The following is an 18334-nucleotide window of genomic DNA, read 5'->3' on the forward strand; positions in this document are numbered from 1 at the left end:
GGATCGGTAGAAACATTGCACAAATTGTTCGTTATTTTCGAGCTATATATCGGGCGTTATTGCAACTTACGGATGATTTAATATATTGGTGTGCTCATTAATGCGCAGGGCCGTGGTAGAGACCAAACGTGTCGTCTCTGTTATCTTGTGTAGGTCGGTTATTGCGAAGTTAGAGGAAGATGGCTACGCTTATACGTTCCTTCTCGATAAACATGGTAGCTTGCGTACGCGTTGCCGGCTTTTTGTTCTCCTCTTCGTTCTCATTCGCCGGGCTGCGCCCTTAGTGACAATACTATAGGCCTCACACGAGCAAGTACGGTAACCGAAAGTCAACTAAGACGCATGCTAAGTCGCTTATTGTGGGGCTCCATATACATATAAGCCCTGACATTTAATTCGACGAGCGCAGGTCGTGCTCGTATCGCACGCTTATAAGGTTATCGTAGTCAAATAAAACTGCGCTCGCTGCGATCGCACACTGACCGTGGGCGCGCGAACGGTACCGCGCTATCAGCGGCTATCAGCGCAGCCTAGATAATAACAGCGGTAAAAAGAAAGCGCGAACCTGGCATGCAAACGTTGTCACGAAATAATACGACAAGTGAAACCACATTTTTAAAGTCTACCAGCTCGAAATTATGTTTACCGAGTCGCGACTTGACGTCGACAGGTTTTTTAGAACGCTGTAGTCTCGTTAAAATGTCACTTTCCAGCGCTGTACGCAATGGCCTCAAACCAGTTTCGTACTTCTCGTGGTGCGGACTCAAAAAAACAAGATTCTGGGTCGGTGTAGTGCGAGTGTTATCGCTCTGTTTTATTCCGTACATCAGTGTCATTAGGCGTGCCTACAGGTCGATCATGGTGATAAGTTCGTTGCAGCGCCGCCCGGGTCAATGACAAGAAGCAAAAATAATTGGTTTAGAGTTCGTAGAATCGAAATATCGGGCGTTCCAGCGAAGAGACAAAAGTTACACAGTGCATTGCGTTAGAGGTAAGAAGGCGATGATATTCGCGACAACAACCCTCATGAATGACGTGATCGTCTGCAGAAAACTCATTAATTAACGCTCACTAAGTAACTTTTAAACCACGATTCTGTAGGGCACCCAAATTGCTGTTGCGGAACTGCAGCCAGCGACTATTCGAGACATGTTGATTTACTGCGTATGTTGAGCTCATTCATTCATACGCATTCTGAGAAGTGCTGCTTGCTGGGCCAGTTAGTTCATGCATGTATACCTTAAGAAAACCAGCAAAAAAATTCAGACGCAAACACGAAGGTCTCTTCTTTCCTTCGTGTTTGCGTCTGAACTTTTTCGCTGGTTTTCTCAAGTTACAGTATTCTGAGAATATCCTCGGTTACAACTATTCTTGGTACATGGTCGCTCCCTTCACTGGTGCAGGAAGCCATACGAGCACTGCGGCACTTCATGAAGTTGACTGGGCTCAGCGACACGGAGTGCAGTGCAGACGTAAGTGTGGACACGGTATCAATTATCGCCCGCCACCTCTTCTATTCCCATTCTTCTATCAACTCCCCAGAATAGCGTAGAAATCCGGACATGCGCCTGTTGGCCTGGCAGACCGCCTTTCCTTCTCTGTGATATTAGCGCAAATTTGAAATATCAGTCCCCGATTGAAACAGGGCAGGAATGTCCTGCCGCGAGACGAGTAATGAAATACATTGTTAACTCGCATACACTGTTGTCCCGAGAGAGAGAGAGAGAGCGAGAGAGAGAGAGGGAAGAAAGGAAAGGCAGGGAGCTAGGTTAACCAGACGCACGTCCGGTTTGCTACCCTGCACTTGGGGAAGGGCGTATAGGGATGAAAGGAGAGAGAGGATATAGAGAAAACAACTCTGAGATATATATATATATATATATATATATATATATATGAAAGAGGTCGGTCCACCGACCGAAACTGTTGGGTAAATAATCCGAAGATAACCGCGAAGTTGTGCTTCTTATTATATATATATATATATATATATATATATATATATATATATATATATAACAGGAGAAAAAGAAGAAAGAGAGGCCTGCGCATTGCGCCGAATGAACGACTTGCATTTTGATTTCCATTGCTAAACTTTGCGAGTGTAGCTTGCGGTGCTAATATGATGGCCATCATCGTTACCATGCTAACATAGCAGCGTTGTGCAGGTGGTGCTAAAAGCCACTCCCTAATTCTTTTCTCTATTTTAGCTGTGACGATTTTTGCGACGTATCAGGGCGCAGGACGCTTCGCTACTACGAAAACATTCGTTCGAAGGCTTGCCATCACCTTGCCGCGATCACACTGCTTAAACGCGAATCTAGCAGCGAGCTGTCCGTCAGAAGTTTAATTTTCCTATCGCATATCAACTCTCGCTTCACGGCCGAGCCGCGTCGCGTGTGTTGCAGCCACCGCAGACTGCGGAGCTCGACCTCCGGCGAAGAGTGCGAGGGAAGCGAGCCAGATGGACGACACATCCAAGCTCGTCTCGCCAAAACCCGTCCGGCAGTGGCCGCGCGGGGAATCCCCGTCGCCCGGTCGCGTGGTTGTTACGTGCACCTCGAGGCGTGTGCGTGCAGGCATCCCATCTGATGCCGGGGCCGGTCAAGCGAGGTCTTCCTGGGGCGCTCGCGGGCCAAGGAGAAGTGCGAATTCGAATCGCGCAACTGGAGGGGTGACCGCTCGCTATGTTGTCGCACTTCGGCACTTCGACACACGGATGCCGACCGCCGGTGGTGGCGTACGAGCTGTTTTCTACACAAAGCGTGGTTCCATGTAAAATCAGAGCACCATCCTTTTGTTCTTCTTGGTGTTGTTGCTCGCCGTGGAAAACCGTTCTAGAGCGGAGTTTGTTAGGGCTCTATTTCGGAGGTGCAATCTGCCATGCAAGACACATTGGATTGTTTGAAGTGCTGCTTCACTGCTACACTTGCGCGACATGTGGCACGGAACTGCTGCAACAACAACAAAAAATTTGCTGGCGCGTCCACGCGATTTGCATTCGCTATCCGGAATGGTCGTACACAAATGCCGAGGAGGAGGAGGAGTAGATTTCAATGAAGAGAAGGGAGGAGAGGTCGGCCTGGAGATCGTGTCTCCAGCCTGCTACTCCTCACTGGGGTAAGGGGAAGTGGGAGATGCAGAGGTAGTTGGCAGGTGATTATGATATCGTACAATGAGCTACTATTTACACACTTTGTCCAATACGCGGTTGTGCACTTTTCACCACACACTACACGCAGGAGTAGTGTTGTCCACACAACACGTCATCGCGCAAACAGATTTCGCACTTTCTTCACTTCTCAAGTACTGACTTCACAGGTCCTAGAGACGACCGTCTAAGCCCGTCTCACACATAAAGTTCAAAAGTGATCTTATGGTGCGCTGGGCATGATCGGGAGTCCAAACAGTCAACACTACGCTTTAGTGTCCTTCGCTCGGCCGCATATTGAGGGCACACGCAAAGCATGTGGTCTATTGTCTCGTGAGTGTGACAGACGCTACAATCAGGGTCCCGTTCTCCTCGATTCTTGTGAAGGTATTTGCGAGTGTACGCCACACCAAGCCATAATATATGGATTAGTGTTTCCTGGCCTCTCCGCATCCGAAGTGGAAGCCGGAATCGCAAACCGGCCTCAAGTATATATAGAGGCGCTCTTGCCGATGTTCGGGGTTATCCCATTGTCGCGCCATAGACGTTTTGATGGAGTTATGTAGCAAGGCATTGATGTCATAACGGTAAAAGGGAAGTTTTATAATCTTCCCGTCAGTGTGCGCCATTTTGCTTCCGCATCAACCTGCTCATTTCCGGCTATTCCACAGTGGCTGGGAATCCACTGCAGTGCAATGGTATGCCGGATTGAGACGCCTCAGTAAGCAGAGCCATGATGTTGTAAATTAGAGGACGATATGCGCATCTGTGATTCATATAACTGCTTATGAGTTGCAGCGCCAGTTTTGAGTCGCAGAACACTGTCGAGTTAGCGAGGTTTTGTTGCAGTATGCAGCGGATTGCTTCTCGAACGCCGGTCAACTCAGCTGCTGTAGACGATGTGTCCTATCTTGAACCGCTGCGCAATCCCCATTGCATGTACCGCGTAAGCTGCCGCGGAAGAGGTCTGTTTAAGGGAACCATCTGCAAAAACATGTTCGGTATATCCGTACTTGCAAGCAATGTAGGATAACGCGAAATGTTTGAGACCCGCAAGCGCGCAAAAACACTAGGATGACAAAACAACTGTCCATTTTAGCTGGAGTTTACTTTAGCGACGGTGAGTTGCTGGGACAGCCGTGGAACACGAGTATCATTCGCAAGAGAAACGCAAGTAAACAGTGTAGCGTTATGGTATGAGAGATCATTAGCTTTGGACGTTCATATGCAGAAGGGCGCGCGTCTTCGTCAGAGCTGAATATGGGTCTCGCGAGGACACGCTAAGTTTCTCTGTTCCCACGTGTCTAACGTATTTCGATCATTGAAAGAGGCCGGAACTTCACCGTCGCACAGTTGTTGGCGATACGGCCGCTCCGTGTGGCGCGGTCGCGAATCGCTGGCTTGCCGACCCCTTTTGCATTCTCGTCACACGCCCCGTCGTAGCGGTCGCAGCAGCGTTTCCTCCTCCGCGCTCTGGGACTCGTAAGGAGGAGCGAGGAGGAAACGCCGGCAGGGCCGGAAAGTCGGGGCACGCCAACAACTGCCGGGGGCACACGCAACGTGCTCCTCGCGTTCTTGCAATGCGCAAGGGCGTGACTGCCGGCCATTCATGCCGCGGCCGCCGCTTACTACGGCGCCTCTCGCGAAGCTCGTCGCATGGTCCGTGCGCGCTGCGATCAAAGCACGATCCAGGTGCGCTGCCTCGAGGGTCATGCGCCTCTGCAAACCTGCCTCCTCTGACCAGGCCTTGCACCTGGTAGCGCATAGCCGGTTACGCCGCGGTGTTTCACGTTAACGTGAAACTCTGCCGATTGTGCTGCGCTAGAGCGTTCGGCCGCTGTCGATCCTAGTGGTCTTGGAGGGGCGCTACGTACATTTTGTCTTTTGAATAAACTTGCAAGGTAACGGTATCAGTCGAACGCTGTTAATATGGCTGCAAACATAACGAAGACTTAGCTTAATTTGGCGCGCCACATTTAGCTAATCCAGCGCTGAGACGGAACAGTGCCTCCTTCCTGTGGGCCGCTCCCACCACTTGCAATTTATGCGAGAGCAAATCTCTGACCCCAAAGGTGTTGTTTAGGGTTGATTGGTTTGGTTTAAATCCGTCTTATACTAATTAACCACCTCAAAACACAAGTCCTCAATTATCCGTGTCTTTTCTCTGCTTCGGCAATTATCGGTCTGCCGTGCGCCGTCGACACGACGGAACGTCGGCGGTGCATCGGAGGCGCGGAGATTCCTCCCGCTTTCAGCGCGGCCACTTGCGTGCCCCGGAGCTTGGGCGAGAGCGTCCGTCTACATCGAGAGAAAGGGACGGAAGTTCTCGGCACGCTGATATCACAGCGGCTATTACTAAGAGCCGAGGGGATCCCGAGCCTAATGACAGCGTTCGGACAGGAAAAGCTGAAGAAATATGAGGTCTTCCAACTGAACGCGACGTAACGAGACGTATGAAACCCGAAACACGCTTTGAAGCATCAACTTTCCCGCGTGGCGAAGCACACGAGAGAATGAGAGAGTAACAAAAAAAACCCAAGCTAGTAACAACAGGAAAATTAAAGAAGGAAATAGAATGTTACAAGAACTACGCGAGGTAATTGCGTTGCGTGCTCGTCTTACGGGCTTAATTGACTCGTTTGAGACAGAGCAGCCTGCATTGGCTAGCAACGTACACACAAGCAGACACACTTGGCTATTGAGATTGCAGTTTGGAGAGTACCCACTTGTTTCTGAGTTCGGGCAAAAGGAAAAAAAGACACAGAGAGAGAGAGAGAGAGAGAGAGAGAAAGAAAAAATCCGCCATGTTTTTGCTCTTTCCTTCAGAGGGAGTCCCTGAGACATGTTCTAAGCAAACACTGGCCCTCAACAATGTAGTTCAGCTGTCCACTTGACCTCGGCATCAGCTGCGCAGATTGAGTCCGTTTCCTATCTCTTTCGGGCTTCGGTGGCTGCTGTCTTGCTACGTGCCAAAAGCCACCGCATGCTCCGACCCATTTACATTTGATTATTCGCATGACTCTGGACAAAAGGTTTTACATAACCTAATTTTGCTTTCTTTTCTCTCTATTTGGAATTGCACCCTTACACACACCGACCGAGTTGGTGGAAGCATATGAAATGTAACAAAACGAATGTGTGACGAAATTTTAGTTACTCGTAGGAACTTGCGCATATCACGTGAATCAGCTTATTTATTTATTTATTTATTTATTTATTTATTTATTTATTTATTTATTTATTTATTTATTTATTTATTTATTTATTTATTTATTTATTTAACAATACTGACAAATTAACGTAAAGTTATAGCAGGACTTGGCCAATAAACATCCCTGCCACCACTCCCCGTTCTACATACGCGTACATGCAGCTGCCCGGTACCGGCCACAATGGCCACCGGACACCATGTAGATAGTTTTACTTTCAGCCGGTGGGGAGAATGCCTTCTTCAAAGCGCTAAGCCGTTCTTAGTGCTCACTGTTTCTGGCGACAGCTTCAATTAAACCGCCACTAGAGCGCAACGCGAAACAGCCTGCACGACTATATTTCCCGCTGCAGAAACAGAGCACGTTAACGATATACCGCTACACTATACTTCCGCATGAACAATTCGACGAGCGCGTTTCTTCGCTCTTGGTGAAATCATCTACAGAAGGCGCAAGAAGTAAGAGAGAGAGGGAAACTAAAGAAGAAAAAGGAAATAGACTAGAAAGAGAAATTATTGCGCGGCTTAGTTGCGCAAGGTGGCGGAGTAAAGTACGTGCCCAGTATACACTAAAAGGAGACCTTTCTTATGCCGCGGTCTGCTGCCAGGTGAAGAGTGCAGACCAGGAGAACCCCCTTAAACTGACGTCTTTTTTTCTCTCACCGAGTTCAAGGAAAAGAAGCGCGCTGTTCGGGTCGCGTGCGCGTGGTGGGGAAACCACCTGCGGGACGCAGTCGCGATCGGCGTTTCGCGGAATCGCAATTGCGCACTTCCGTCCCTCGACACGCCAATAATCGCATTCGAGCCGACGACGATGCAGGAGATAATGTAGGGCGCATAGACCATATATCTCGCGGCGTCTACTTCGCTCGAACTTTTTTTTTTTTTTTCTGTTGCAAGGTTTGTTGTTTGTGGACTGAACCAGGAAACTCGACAGCGGCTCGCGTGCGCATTTCTGGAGTGACGAAGGCCGCTGTCGAAGCGTGTGCGTGCTGCCCGTCTTTGCCATCTGGGGCGCAGGGCTTTCTGGGAGCCGTTTCTTGGAAGTCGTGCCTCGCACGGCGATCGCGATGGTTCGCTCGGCGCGACTCAGCCGGCGAGGGTGGGGTGGGGAACGATCCTGTCCTCACATGTCTGCAAGGCAGCAATGGGAGGGCTTCTTATTTTTGAAATAGATACACGCAAGAGGTTAGACTCCTTCGAAAGACAGCTAGTGAGTAGCGCGAACGCTCAAACCGTCGTGCGCTCGAACACAGTTGTCCAGCTATCTATCTTACGCAAGCTATGTGCTTGGTGATGGAGTAACGCGACTTTTCTACAATTGTTCTATTCCGGTGTGTCTCTTGTCGCTCACTGTCACTCACGTTTGTCACCAAGTTCTCTTACCTCTCTCTCTCTCTCTTTTACTTTTCTTTTTTCTTGTTTTCGGTTGTCCAAGACGCAGCGGTACCGATCGCTCTTCCTTCCTGTGCTTCCACTACACAATATTTCATCTAAGACGTGCGGAGTCCGCCTTTGCGCGACTCGATCGAGAGGTTAAATTCTCGCTCTCTCGTATACCCAGTCTATGCACTGGCTTCCTCGAGCGAAATGTCCGTATAACTGAATACGCAAATGCGTTACGGTGTCAGGAGAACGTCACTCGGGGAGGCCGCTGAGCTGACGCAGGTGGAAGAGGCGCCCGCGTGAGCAGTGCGTCAGCTCAGGGTGATGCACGACGACGTCTCGCGTCCTCGCGACAGCAACAGGAGGCCGCTGTCTGTTGGCTGTTTCGTTACGGGCTTCTGCTCCGACCATGTTCTGGCCGCTTGCCAGAGCCGACCTCGTGTCTCCACGCGCATGAACTCAACGGCCCGTGAAACCGATCGTCTAAATGCACCGGTGCCTAACTAGTTCTTACTCCCCCCGTTGGGGGAAAGAGCTAATTGGTCTTTGACAAAGTACGAACTACGCTTTCAATCAAAATTGTCGCGCTGATTTCAATGTGACGACGTTGTTTGAAGGACGATATTTGGAGCTCAGAAGCGTCTCGGAAGTCTCGACAGCTCTTGCGAATGTCTCGGTGAGGGATGTGAAGGCGTCGTCGGACGTCAATCACTGTCGCGTCGCAGAGAAGCTAAATTTGGGCCGCTAAAGTACAACATAAGTGTACCCGAGGCGAGCCACACGATTCGGCAGTTTCCTTCCTCAATGTCGGGCAAAAGAGAAGTCGCATTTCATATTATTCTGAAGTTTCAAATGGACCTTCCCTTATTTGCTTTTTCGGCATCTGATGATATTTCTCTGCGTGATCACGATCAGCTTTGTCGTGCTGTGCTCCCTACTACATGTTCTTCCTATTGCAAAAGAAAACATATTGTCACGACTAAAGCAGCTAAGAGCCACTGAAGACAACAAAGTGAGGGACTCGAGAGCAAGCACGTCTCTCTCCGGAGAGGATAAAGTTGGCGCGGCCAATTATATTCTCGAGTCCCTGAGCTTGTGTTTGTGGTCGCACCGTCGTCCTGTGTGCGGTTCTTCGCGTCTTGCGACACTGGTGGAGGTGCGCGGTAGCGGGTAAACGTCCTTCTTAGTGACCTGGTTGAGTTTGCGGTAGTCGATGCAGAAACGCAAGCTGCCATCCTCTTTCTTGACTACCGGCGATGCGTAATAGGCGTATTTAGCGATCATCTCACCTTCTGTTCTCTAGCCCTACGCTTTATTGCAGTCTTTAATTGCCGTGCATATAGCTTGTGGACCCTTCTCACGTTGCAGGCTGCTATGCTTTCAAAACGCCGTGGGGCAGGGGTGTTCCGCAACTTTCTAGAGCGGAAATTTAACCCGCTCGACCCACGAACGTAGCTACACTGTAAACATCTGTCGTCAGCCGCGTAGTGCTGTGAGGATTCTGCCCAGGTTGCATAAGCCGGAGCATGTAAAGTAGCCAGAAAGCGGCGAGAAAAAAAGTAGGCAACATCCTGAGGATGTTGCCGCATCGTCACGGAGTACCACAATATACGATGCAAGTAGCTACAACTGAAGCAGGTATACATGCAGAAGCCAGAAGTTGTCCATGGTTCCACTATTAATGGCCACAGCCATATGGACCCCAGTGTGGCCGTGCACGAAACATAACCATCGGCCGGTGTATACGTATACCACACCGCAACGACTCAACTCGGCGCACGTCAACCAACTAGCGATTCTTTCCGAAGAATGGACGATAATGGAGCGAGCGGCGTCAATATATGCGCGGCAAACAGAACCGAATTGCAAGGCGATGCGCGCAACACGACCACTTCGCACCTGTGAGCGAGCGCCCTCCCAAATGGATGGCTGCGGCCAGGAAAAACCTCGCGCACGCTCCCTAATTGTTGCGCTCTTCACTTGGGCAGCAGACGGACACGGAGCCCCGCGGTGTACCGCCCGCAATGCCGGAATGCCAGTGCCTCCGGGGAAGACCCAGCCGAGCTGCCGCTGCTGCGCAAGGAACTCGTCGGATCGAACCCACGTATCTGCGACAGCGTTGGGCGGACGAGCTATATAACGTTAGACGAGGAAACTCCCAGACAGCGAGCAGAGCCTGCCGTCTGTCATGAATGAAACGTCCCACGGAGACCTGTTTGCGATTTTCTGCATTACCTCCATCTTTGCTACGCCTATAAAAGCACTCTCTCGCTCACCCAGAAATATGGTTATCCTTGGCACCACAGGATACTCTGCGCGCTGTGTTAACGTAGCTAGTTTTACTTTATCTAAAGGCGCGCACAGAGGACCATCGATAGGCGTACGTTGCGCCATTGCGTGCTGGTGGGACAAGTTTAACAGAAAGCAAATCAATCAAACACTGCCTAATAGTCGGCGTGCCGCAACCGGCAGGGTCATTCTGGTAGTGCAATATCCGAAACAAGGGAAGCTGGGGGAGATGAATTTCTCCGAAGGTCATATTTTACGTAATCACAAACGTCGCCGAGTGGCGATAAATATTGAAGCTAAAGTCCACTTGAGCCTGAGGTTCACAAGAACTCCTGTAACTTCCGGTGTTCCACAGGGTTCAGTTTTGGGACACCTGTTATCCCTTATCTACATTAACGATTTACCTTATAGTATTTCTACCTCAATAAAGTTATTTGCAGGCGACTGCGGGATTTACCGCGAAATTCTAACATCTGATGACTCCGTTAACCTGCAATTTGGTCTTGATAACGTTTCGTCTTGGTGTAGTAAGTGGCTAATGACGCTTAACACTTCTAAGGGCACTTTTATGAGGCTTTCCCCGTCATACTCATAGCAATATCCTAACTGCTTATCTGCTTAACAAGGCCCCACCAATGCAGGTTAGTTGTTACAAATACCTGGTGGTTCACATTTCTGAAAATCTTTATTAGCAAATACACGTTGAAAATATATTCTTTCAAATGCTAACCGTACACATAGTGTATCTTTTCTCTCTCCGGCTAACTTGGAACTCCTTCTCTACAAAATCTTAGCACGATCTAAACTTCAGTATGCGTCGTCAGTATTGGACCCGCAAATTACGTATTTCTTGTAAATAATATTGAAGCACTACAAAATCATTCTGTTCGCTTTATTTAATCTTACTAGTGCCGTACTTCCAGCTTCAGCCAAATGAATAGAATGTAAAGATCTACCTAATCTATCGCTACGCCGAAATATATCGCGTCTAATTCTTTGTTTCATAAAATATACCATTTTAACCCAACTCTCCGAGACGTGCTTTTCCCCCCACCAACACATATCTCAGCCCGCAATGACCACATGTTCAAAGTCGGTGTGCCCTGCAGCCGCACCAAGTTTTATACTGATTCTTTTATCCTAATAACTAGCACTGAATAGAATCACCGGCCTGCCTTCATCGCTTCGATCACTGACGTCACTACTTTCAAGATAGCCATCGATAACGAATATTGTGCCTGCTCTGTGTTGTAATTGTATTTTTTTATATTTTCCCACTCCTCTCTGTAATGCTTCGACCTTGAGAATAAATAAATAAATAAATAAATAAATAAATAAATAAATAAATAAATAAATAAATAAATAAATAAATAAATACAGATAATATTGTTTCGTAGTTTTGGAGCTGAACAGAAGCAGGGCCTGTTGCGACAACGTGTTCTTACTTGCGAGCGGTCCTGTTTTAAACAGTGTCGTTGTAGCAAGTTAAAATACCGTTTTTGTGTGTTCAAATGCCAAATGAAAAATAATAAGGGTCCACATTGGCGGCCGATATAACGGATACCTCCACATTCGCACACAATCTGAGTATAGCTGCCATAGCGGATACCAACATGCCTCTCTCTCCTTCCTCTGCATGTGTCACGTGGGAGTGGTGCTCGTCGTAAGCAAACTTTTTTCCCAGAATAGAAGAATGGGTGCTCCTTCGTGTGCATGCATATTTCGGGCCTGCACACGGAGAAAACGCGGTGGGCCAGTTCTCTGCGTCACGTGCGTTTCACGAAGAGGAGAAACTGGCTAATGACAGAATGCCACACTTTGCTGCCGTGACGCACGGCCTAGACACGATTCTAGGAGAATCGATTCTACATCCGTGTATAAAGACGATATAGTTACTTCAAAACATGCGCATATGCATAAATTGCATGATGTATGAAACATGCTAGTGTGAAAGCAGCAAACACTGCCTGGGCGGTTCTGGCGGCACTATAGTGTCTGGGTTTGCTTGATTATACCGTTTGCGAAATCTTTATATATTTTTTTTAATTTGGCTTCAAGATCGGCGGCACGTTGCGGTCATGTTCAGGAAAATAGTGAGCACATGGACCCCTGCTAGCAAAAATAAAAAGAAAAGAAGAGAGAGAGAGAGAGATAATGTGTATGGACATTTATTGCCCAATAGAAAGTGGTTTGACATATATGTTGTCCACAAGCAACGTCATGTATATGCAATGGTTGAGGCCAAATAATATGTCGGTGTTAAAACATGGGGTCCACGCGATGTTTATCGCGTAGTGCTATGCGACTACTGCTTTTTGATGCGGTGGGATGGATGGTTAGTCACGTGATTTTCTTTTTTCATTTTTTGTGGGCTTTCTTTATCAGCCTCAAAATAAATGGGCAAAAAGTACCGTGCTGAAACCATACCAGCTTTAAGTTTCTTTCAGTTTTCTACAAAATTTTCAGTGACAGCACGCTATTCAGGGTAATAATTAAAAATTTTGCTAATCGCAATTAATTGAATGGTGTCAACAAAATAATTACTGGCGGCTGCTCTACTCGACTGTGAACAATATGCTCTTGGTTATCGTCGCGTAGAATGGCCCGTCTTTTCTTGAAAACACAATACATGTATAGTGCAACTGACGGCGCTCTGCTCCGGGCCTTACCGTCACTTGCACTTCGCTCCTCCAAAGGAGGCAGGGCGTTTGTCGAGTGAGCTCCCGAACAACGCTTTGTAATGTGGTGAACGCGGCTTACATCATGCATCCGGGACCTCAAATAGATGCGACGTTATGCTAAGGCATTTTCTCTCGCATTTACCGCTAAATCTCCACTGTTTTTCTTTGCAATAGACGGAAATTCTGTGTCGTACGTAAGCTACGCGCTTTTTGTACTACACAGAGGCATTCTTTTGCACCCCGTCGTTCAATGTAAACAACGATGGGAAGGGTTCAGTTAAAGACGCCGTCCTTCAAGCGAGACGACCTTTGCGGCTTCCTAGGAGCAAGCAGCTTGAAGGACACTAATTCATAATATTGAGTAATATAGCGGATTTAGACATTTCATCAAATCCTCGTTGCACTAGAACGAAAGAAGGACAAAGAAAAGAGAGAGAAGTTACGATTGAGAGAGCCCGTAGATTGTTTGTATACTCTCAAGGAAGAAGGTCCGCCTGTCGAGGCCGTTACTGCGAATCGGAGGTTGGCGCGTAGCAGTGCCTTGAGTTTCCACCGTCCGCGTTCCTCCCACACATGGAAACCCCGAGCGCGCGGAAAGTCCAGTATTGAGCGGGGGGAAAAAAAAAGAGAGAGAAAATGAGAAGGGAAAACCGAAACCAGTCGTTCTCCGCAAGCGACGGCGGCGCGTAGCTGCTGAGTCGCGTGTGGTTTTTCGCGGGTTATGAGTAAAACTTCGCTAGCCGGCCTGTAGTTTCTCGTAGTTGTACCGCGTAGCATTCGACAATTTCGGCATAAAAAAAAAATGTAGAGGCATAAAAAAAAAAAGAAAACGGCTGCCTGGCATCGGTTACTGAAGCAGCTGCATCTTACCTAGGAAAAACGAAAGATTCACGTATGCACATAGAGAGAGAAAAGGATAAATGAAAGGCAGGTAGGTTAGCCAAGACTGAGCCCGATTAGCTACCCTGCAACGCAGCCCAACACTTCAGCAAGCTAGCGCACCGTATGACATTGGAGAAGTGGCACACACCTGAATTCACCCACCATCGATTGCATTCTCTCGGCGCATCTATGCAACTACGGCTGTTACCTGGGCTTCTGCGAAGTGAGGAGACAATGCTAGTGTACCGCTTACGCATGGGCGCTGCATTCATCAATGCATATACATGTTTGATTTGAATGGCCGATAGCGCAGAGTGCAATGCCTGCAGTGTCGATGAGACTATAGAACACCTCCTGTGGCCATCTTTTGGAAAGCAACGACATGACCTCTGCACAGCTCTAAATCAGTTGGATAGAAAACCTTGAACAAGATCTTGGGAAAATGGCCTCGCATATCGCAGCTGCGAAAGGCCACCGAAGCACTGCTGCGATTTTCGAAGGCTACCGGATTGAGCGACCGTCTGTGATCCGGAATGAGTGACTGTCTGTCATATAGAGCAGAAAACTGTCACTACGTCGGCGATATCCACAGCGGACTTTCTCTTCTCTTAATCTCCCCCCCCCCCCTTTTTTTTTCTCCCCTTCCACATATTTCCATAAGGAATCCGAACGTATACACATTTGAAGAGACGTGTGAAGCGAAGTATACCTTAGCGGTTTTCTTGCAGGAATCTACGTAAAAGCCTGAGATTGCATTGAGCATATTCTTCTCCTTTATTAAATGTAAAAAATGTGAGGTTTGACCAGCAGGTAGGGACGGCTGTCCCGGAATCACAGGTATGGAAGAAGAAGTGTTTGGGAATTGGTATCAACGAACTGGTGCAGCGAATAACTCGGCTCGACGCATTGAATTTCCATGCGTAAGGTAATGTTAAGAATAAAAGTACAGACGTTCGTTGAAATAAAGTCATACTTGAGAAAACACGAGTTGTGTAATGGCCGGAAAATAAATTTATCTGCACGTAGACTTGGGTCCAGCTCGTATGGTTTCAAGAAGGCTTTCGACGCGCTCTCACCTTGCTGATGACTGAAGTCAGTATATACCTGCAAGAAACGTAAACCTAACCGAACATGGCGGCTAAATAGCAGTCTGCTACTGTTATGCTGTCTACTGTAAAATATGACACGCATTCAACGTGCCTCGCTATGCTAAGGAAGAGTCGTGCGGTGATGCTACGCTTAGTTGCCTGGTATAGCTGTCCTGACGTTTAGAATACGAGAATGCACTCTCAGTACTCACTGTTACGCTATATTAGATACTCGCAGCTTTGTATCGACTTGTCGAGTGTGCTATTATCTAACGCGTATCGGTATCTCTATGTCGGATCTTTGTTCTTCACTCTGATCAGTTTCTTTACCTGTGCAATGTTGGTAGACCAATGGTGCGCGATCACACACAATCCGTGGCGCGCGGCAGCGCACCACCTCAACTGACTCATCACAGCGCGTCAAACCAGGAAGAAGGAACTCGTGCATGGAGTGTTTGAGACGTGAATTGCGAAGTGAGAAATGTTCCAGCACGGGCTTACGCGTGTCTGATGGAAGGCTGTTGAAAGAGAAAAGACGGTGACTCATCAATGCAGTAAAAAATGAAGGGTGCTGACCTGTCTCCGTCGGCGTCGGAAAGAAGCGCGTACTTCACTTCGAGCGAGCGCCGGTGCTCCAAGCGTGCACTGCGTCGTGCCCTCTTCAGCTGCAGAGCCTGCTGCATGGACGTTGGAGACTTGATGCCCGACACGGCGGCCGTGGTCGGGGCGCCGCTCGCCGGAACAGCGGTTCGCGCGGTTCGCACCACCATTCCGGCAGAATGAGATGCTGGCGTCTCGGGGTGTTCCGTGCCGCTGCCGGCGGACGAGTAGTCCGATGTCGCCGAGTCCTCGGAAGCCGCCGCAGACGACTCCCTGGTCGTCGAAGCCGGCGGTAGCGAGTCGTCACACACCAGGCCGCTGTCGGTGGTGTTCGCCGAGTCGGGACAACCGCTGTCTTCGCTATGCGAGCGCTTCTTGCGTTTCTCGCAGGTCACGTCCGACGATTGTTCCAAGTCGAGGAGCGTCGTCTTTCGCGGCACGGCGCCGCCGCCGCAGTTTACGCCTAGGATCAAAGGTGACGGCGCTCGTAGTGGCGCGCCGCGGTTCACGTCTAGTTCACTGCCGTCTGCCGCCGTCGGCATCACTTCTCGGGGAGCACGAGGGGATTGCGTGAGGTCGCGTCCAACAACCTTCCTGCGCTGCGGGGAACACGCGCGCACTCTAGGAAGAAGTGGTAGGCATGGTTGCACACACACGCGCGATGCGCGCTGACTGACAACGGTGTACCGCTCGCGCGCGCTCAAAACGGCCGCTCGTTTGGCGCGGGGCAGTTCGTCGGGGAGTACGGAGCGCGCGCGGGGGGAGAGGGGGATCACTTATCGGATGCACCACCAACACCACAACCGCCGGTTGTCCCCCGGAGAAAGGAGGAGAGGCCAGGCAAGCGCTGCGGTTGCTGCCGAGAAACGCCTGACGTCGCGAGCGAGCGCGCCGGCCTGGAAAACCCCACCACCGGCGCTCGCGGGCGCCCTTCTCGCAGCTTGTGTGTGAGCGCGCTGCGTGGAGGAGCGGGGCACGGCCAGTCCCCCTTTCCGCAGCCGGCCCGGCCCGTCTGTTGCGCGGTCGGCGTTTGGGACGCCTGCTATGGGCTGCGAGCAGTACAATGCTTGGACGGCGTCGACCCCACCGTCTTCACGGTCACGGGCACTGGCCAGCCGACCTGGAAGAGGCCGAGGGAGAGGGAGGGAGCGTGTCGCGATGTATCGTCCCTTGGCGGCGTTCTCTTTGCCTTGTGCTCGATCGCCGGCGCCCACTTACTTCCTCCCCGTGCGCTCGGAGCAGGGCTGCTCTGGTCGTTAGTGCACCGCCGGACGTGCCGCAGACGGCTTTCGTGCGAGCCAGGGCCGGGATTCCTCCTCGGCGGGGGGAGGTCTTCTATTCACACGGGAGAGCGCTTCTCCGCTCCGTGTGAACTCCACTGGCCTCGCTCCTGCAACCACCCTCAGTTTCCGTTCCTCTATGGATTCTCTCGTTTCGCGGCACACGATTTGCCCGCGTTGCCGTCGAAATGGCGAGCGGTAATAGTGCGGCCAGCAGAAGAATGCAAGTAATGATACCGGGCGGGATATATATATATATATATATATATATATATATATATATTTACTTACGAAGAAAAATCTCTCACTTTCCTCGCAGACGACAATAGTTGACCTCCTCGAATGTGTGAACGCCCCATCCCCCACCCGTCCTCCCTATGCTCCACCATGTACAATCTACATCCAGTTTTTATTTTCGCCTAGCCTTGCTGAGCGGTAGTGTGAGCTGTGTTCTCCGCAACCCTTTCATCATTTCGTTTTTCGTGGGATGCACTTGCTACTTTGACTGGTAGTCTCCGGAGTTCGTCCGTTCACTCGCCCGCAGCTGCAGAGGCGATGCAAAGCACCGGCAATGACACTTCTCTGTGCTTTCCCTGCGTTTCGGTCGGCGCGAGCAGACACGCCTCCGCCTTCTTTGTCCTGGGAGTTCCACACAGTAAGCGCACCTCGAGGCGCTGTGGTTAGGATTTTCTTTTGTGCAGTCGATTGACTGGGTTTTTTTCTCTTCACGTAGCGCCTGAGGTAGCACGTCTAGTCGTTAGTTTCTCATGGCCACACGCAGGTCAACTTCCTCTGGTGGTGCTATACATTTTTTATTAATGCCGTTAGATTTCATGAGATGATGAAATTAATTCTCATGAAATTAAGTTCATGAGATGTCCCATCGAACTGATGCAACGACTATACCGCATTGAATGCTTCAAGGTGGTCTGTAAAATCAGCTTGGTTCTAGTGGTGCAGTGTATCAGGCGAACTAAACTAAACAGGTGTCATTTCTTCATCTATATATAGGGGCTGCTTGGACAGAATAATACGGTAAGGGGTTTGGCTACCCTGGAACTTCGCATTGCACGCGGTATATATTGCTGGGAGAACTTCTGCACTGAAATTCAAGGACTGTTTCTCCTTTTGTGTATTTTACAGGAACCATGTCGCTTTTCTTTATCAAGTTGTGCTGCGAAAATCGCCAGAATTTTAACCTATCCGAAGGTATGTATGAAGTTCTGCTTGCGCCTTCAGTTGTCAGATGGTTCTAATTCTTATAGGCGTGCAGCACGTATACGTCAGACGGGTCACCGTGGCGATGGGCCACCACCATTAGATATATCCGTTGTACTTTATTGTTATAAATAAAAGAACACCATCCTGAGTTGAGTTGCACTGTTTCATCGGTGCCGTGTTATTTTGCCTGACTCATCAACAGAAAATGTCATTTTGTTTTCTTACCTGGAAAGGTTATACTACTTCGCTCAGGAGACGAATTTCCCCAGGGATGTATCATTCTCATGAGCAAGCGTTTGTAGCCGCAAGAGAACGCGTTTAGGAAATTGGCAAAATGCTTGCCGTGTTCGCTTTTTTTGCATTGATTTATTATACATGCTAGCGATGCTGATATTCAGTACATCAAGCGGAGTCCTGAAACCAAAGATTAATCGGACAACGCTTGTGTGTCTGACACTAATCAGGTAATATCCGCAGGCATCTCGCAGAGAACAAGTCTCCGAACACAAAAGAGACACCGCGAGATACGTCCGAAAAGTAAACGTATT

At 49.3% G+C, this 18334-nt stretch overlaps 1 protein-coding gene across 1 annotated transcript in view; it reads right to left on the minus strand.

Annotated features, from left to right (window-relative positions):
* LOC119456446 (B-cell lymphoma 3 protein) overlaps positions 1-16686 on the minus strand; it is a 28369-nt gene extending 11683 nt beyond the window's left edge. Inside the window, exon 1 of the mRNA XM_049669874.1 lies at positions 15262-16686. Within this exon, the coding sequence (XP_049525831.1) occupies positions 15262-15827 (566 nt within the window). The 5' untranslated portion in view covers positions 15828-16686. The remainder of the gene's footprint in view (positions 1-15261) is intronic.
* Between the last annotated feature and the right edge of the window lie 1648 nt (positions 16687-18334).

The sequence above is a fragment of the Dermacentor silvarum genome, chromosome 6, assembly GCF_013339745.2.
Source record: "Dermacentor silvarum isolate Dsil-2018 chromosome 6, BIME_Dsil_1.4, whole genome shotgun sequence".
NCBI lineage: Eukaryota > Metazoa > Arthropoda > Arachnida > Ixodida > Ixodidae > Dermacentor > Dermacentor silvarum.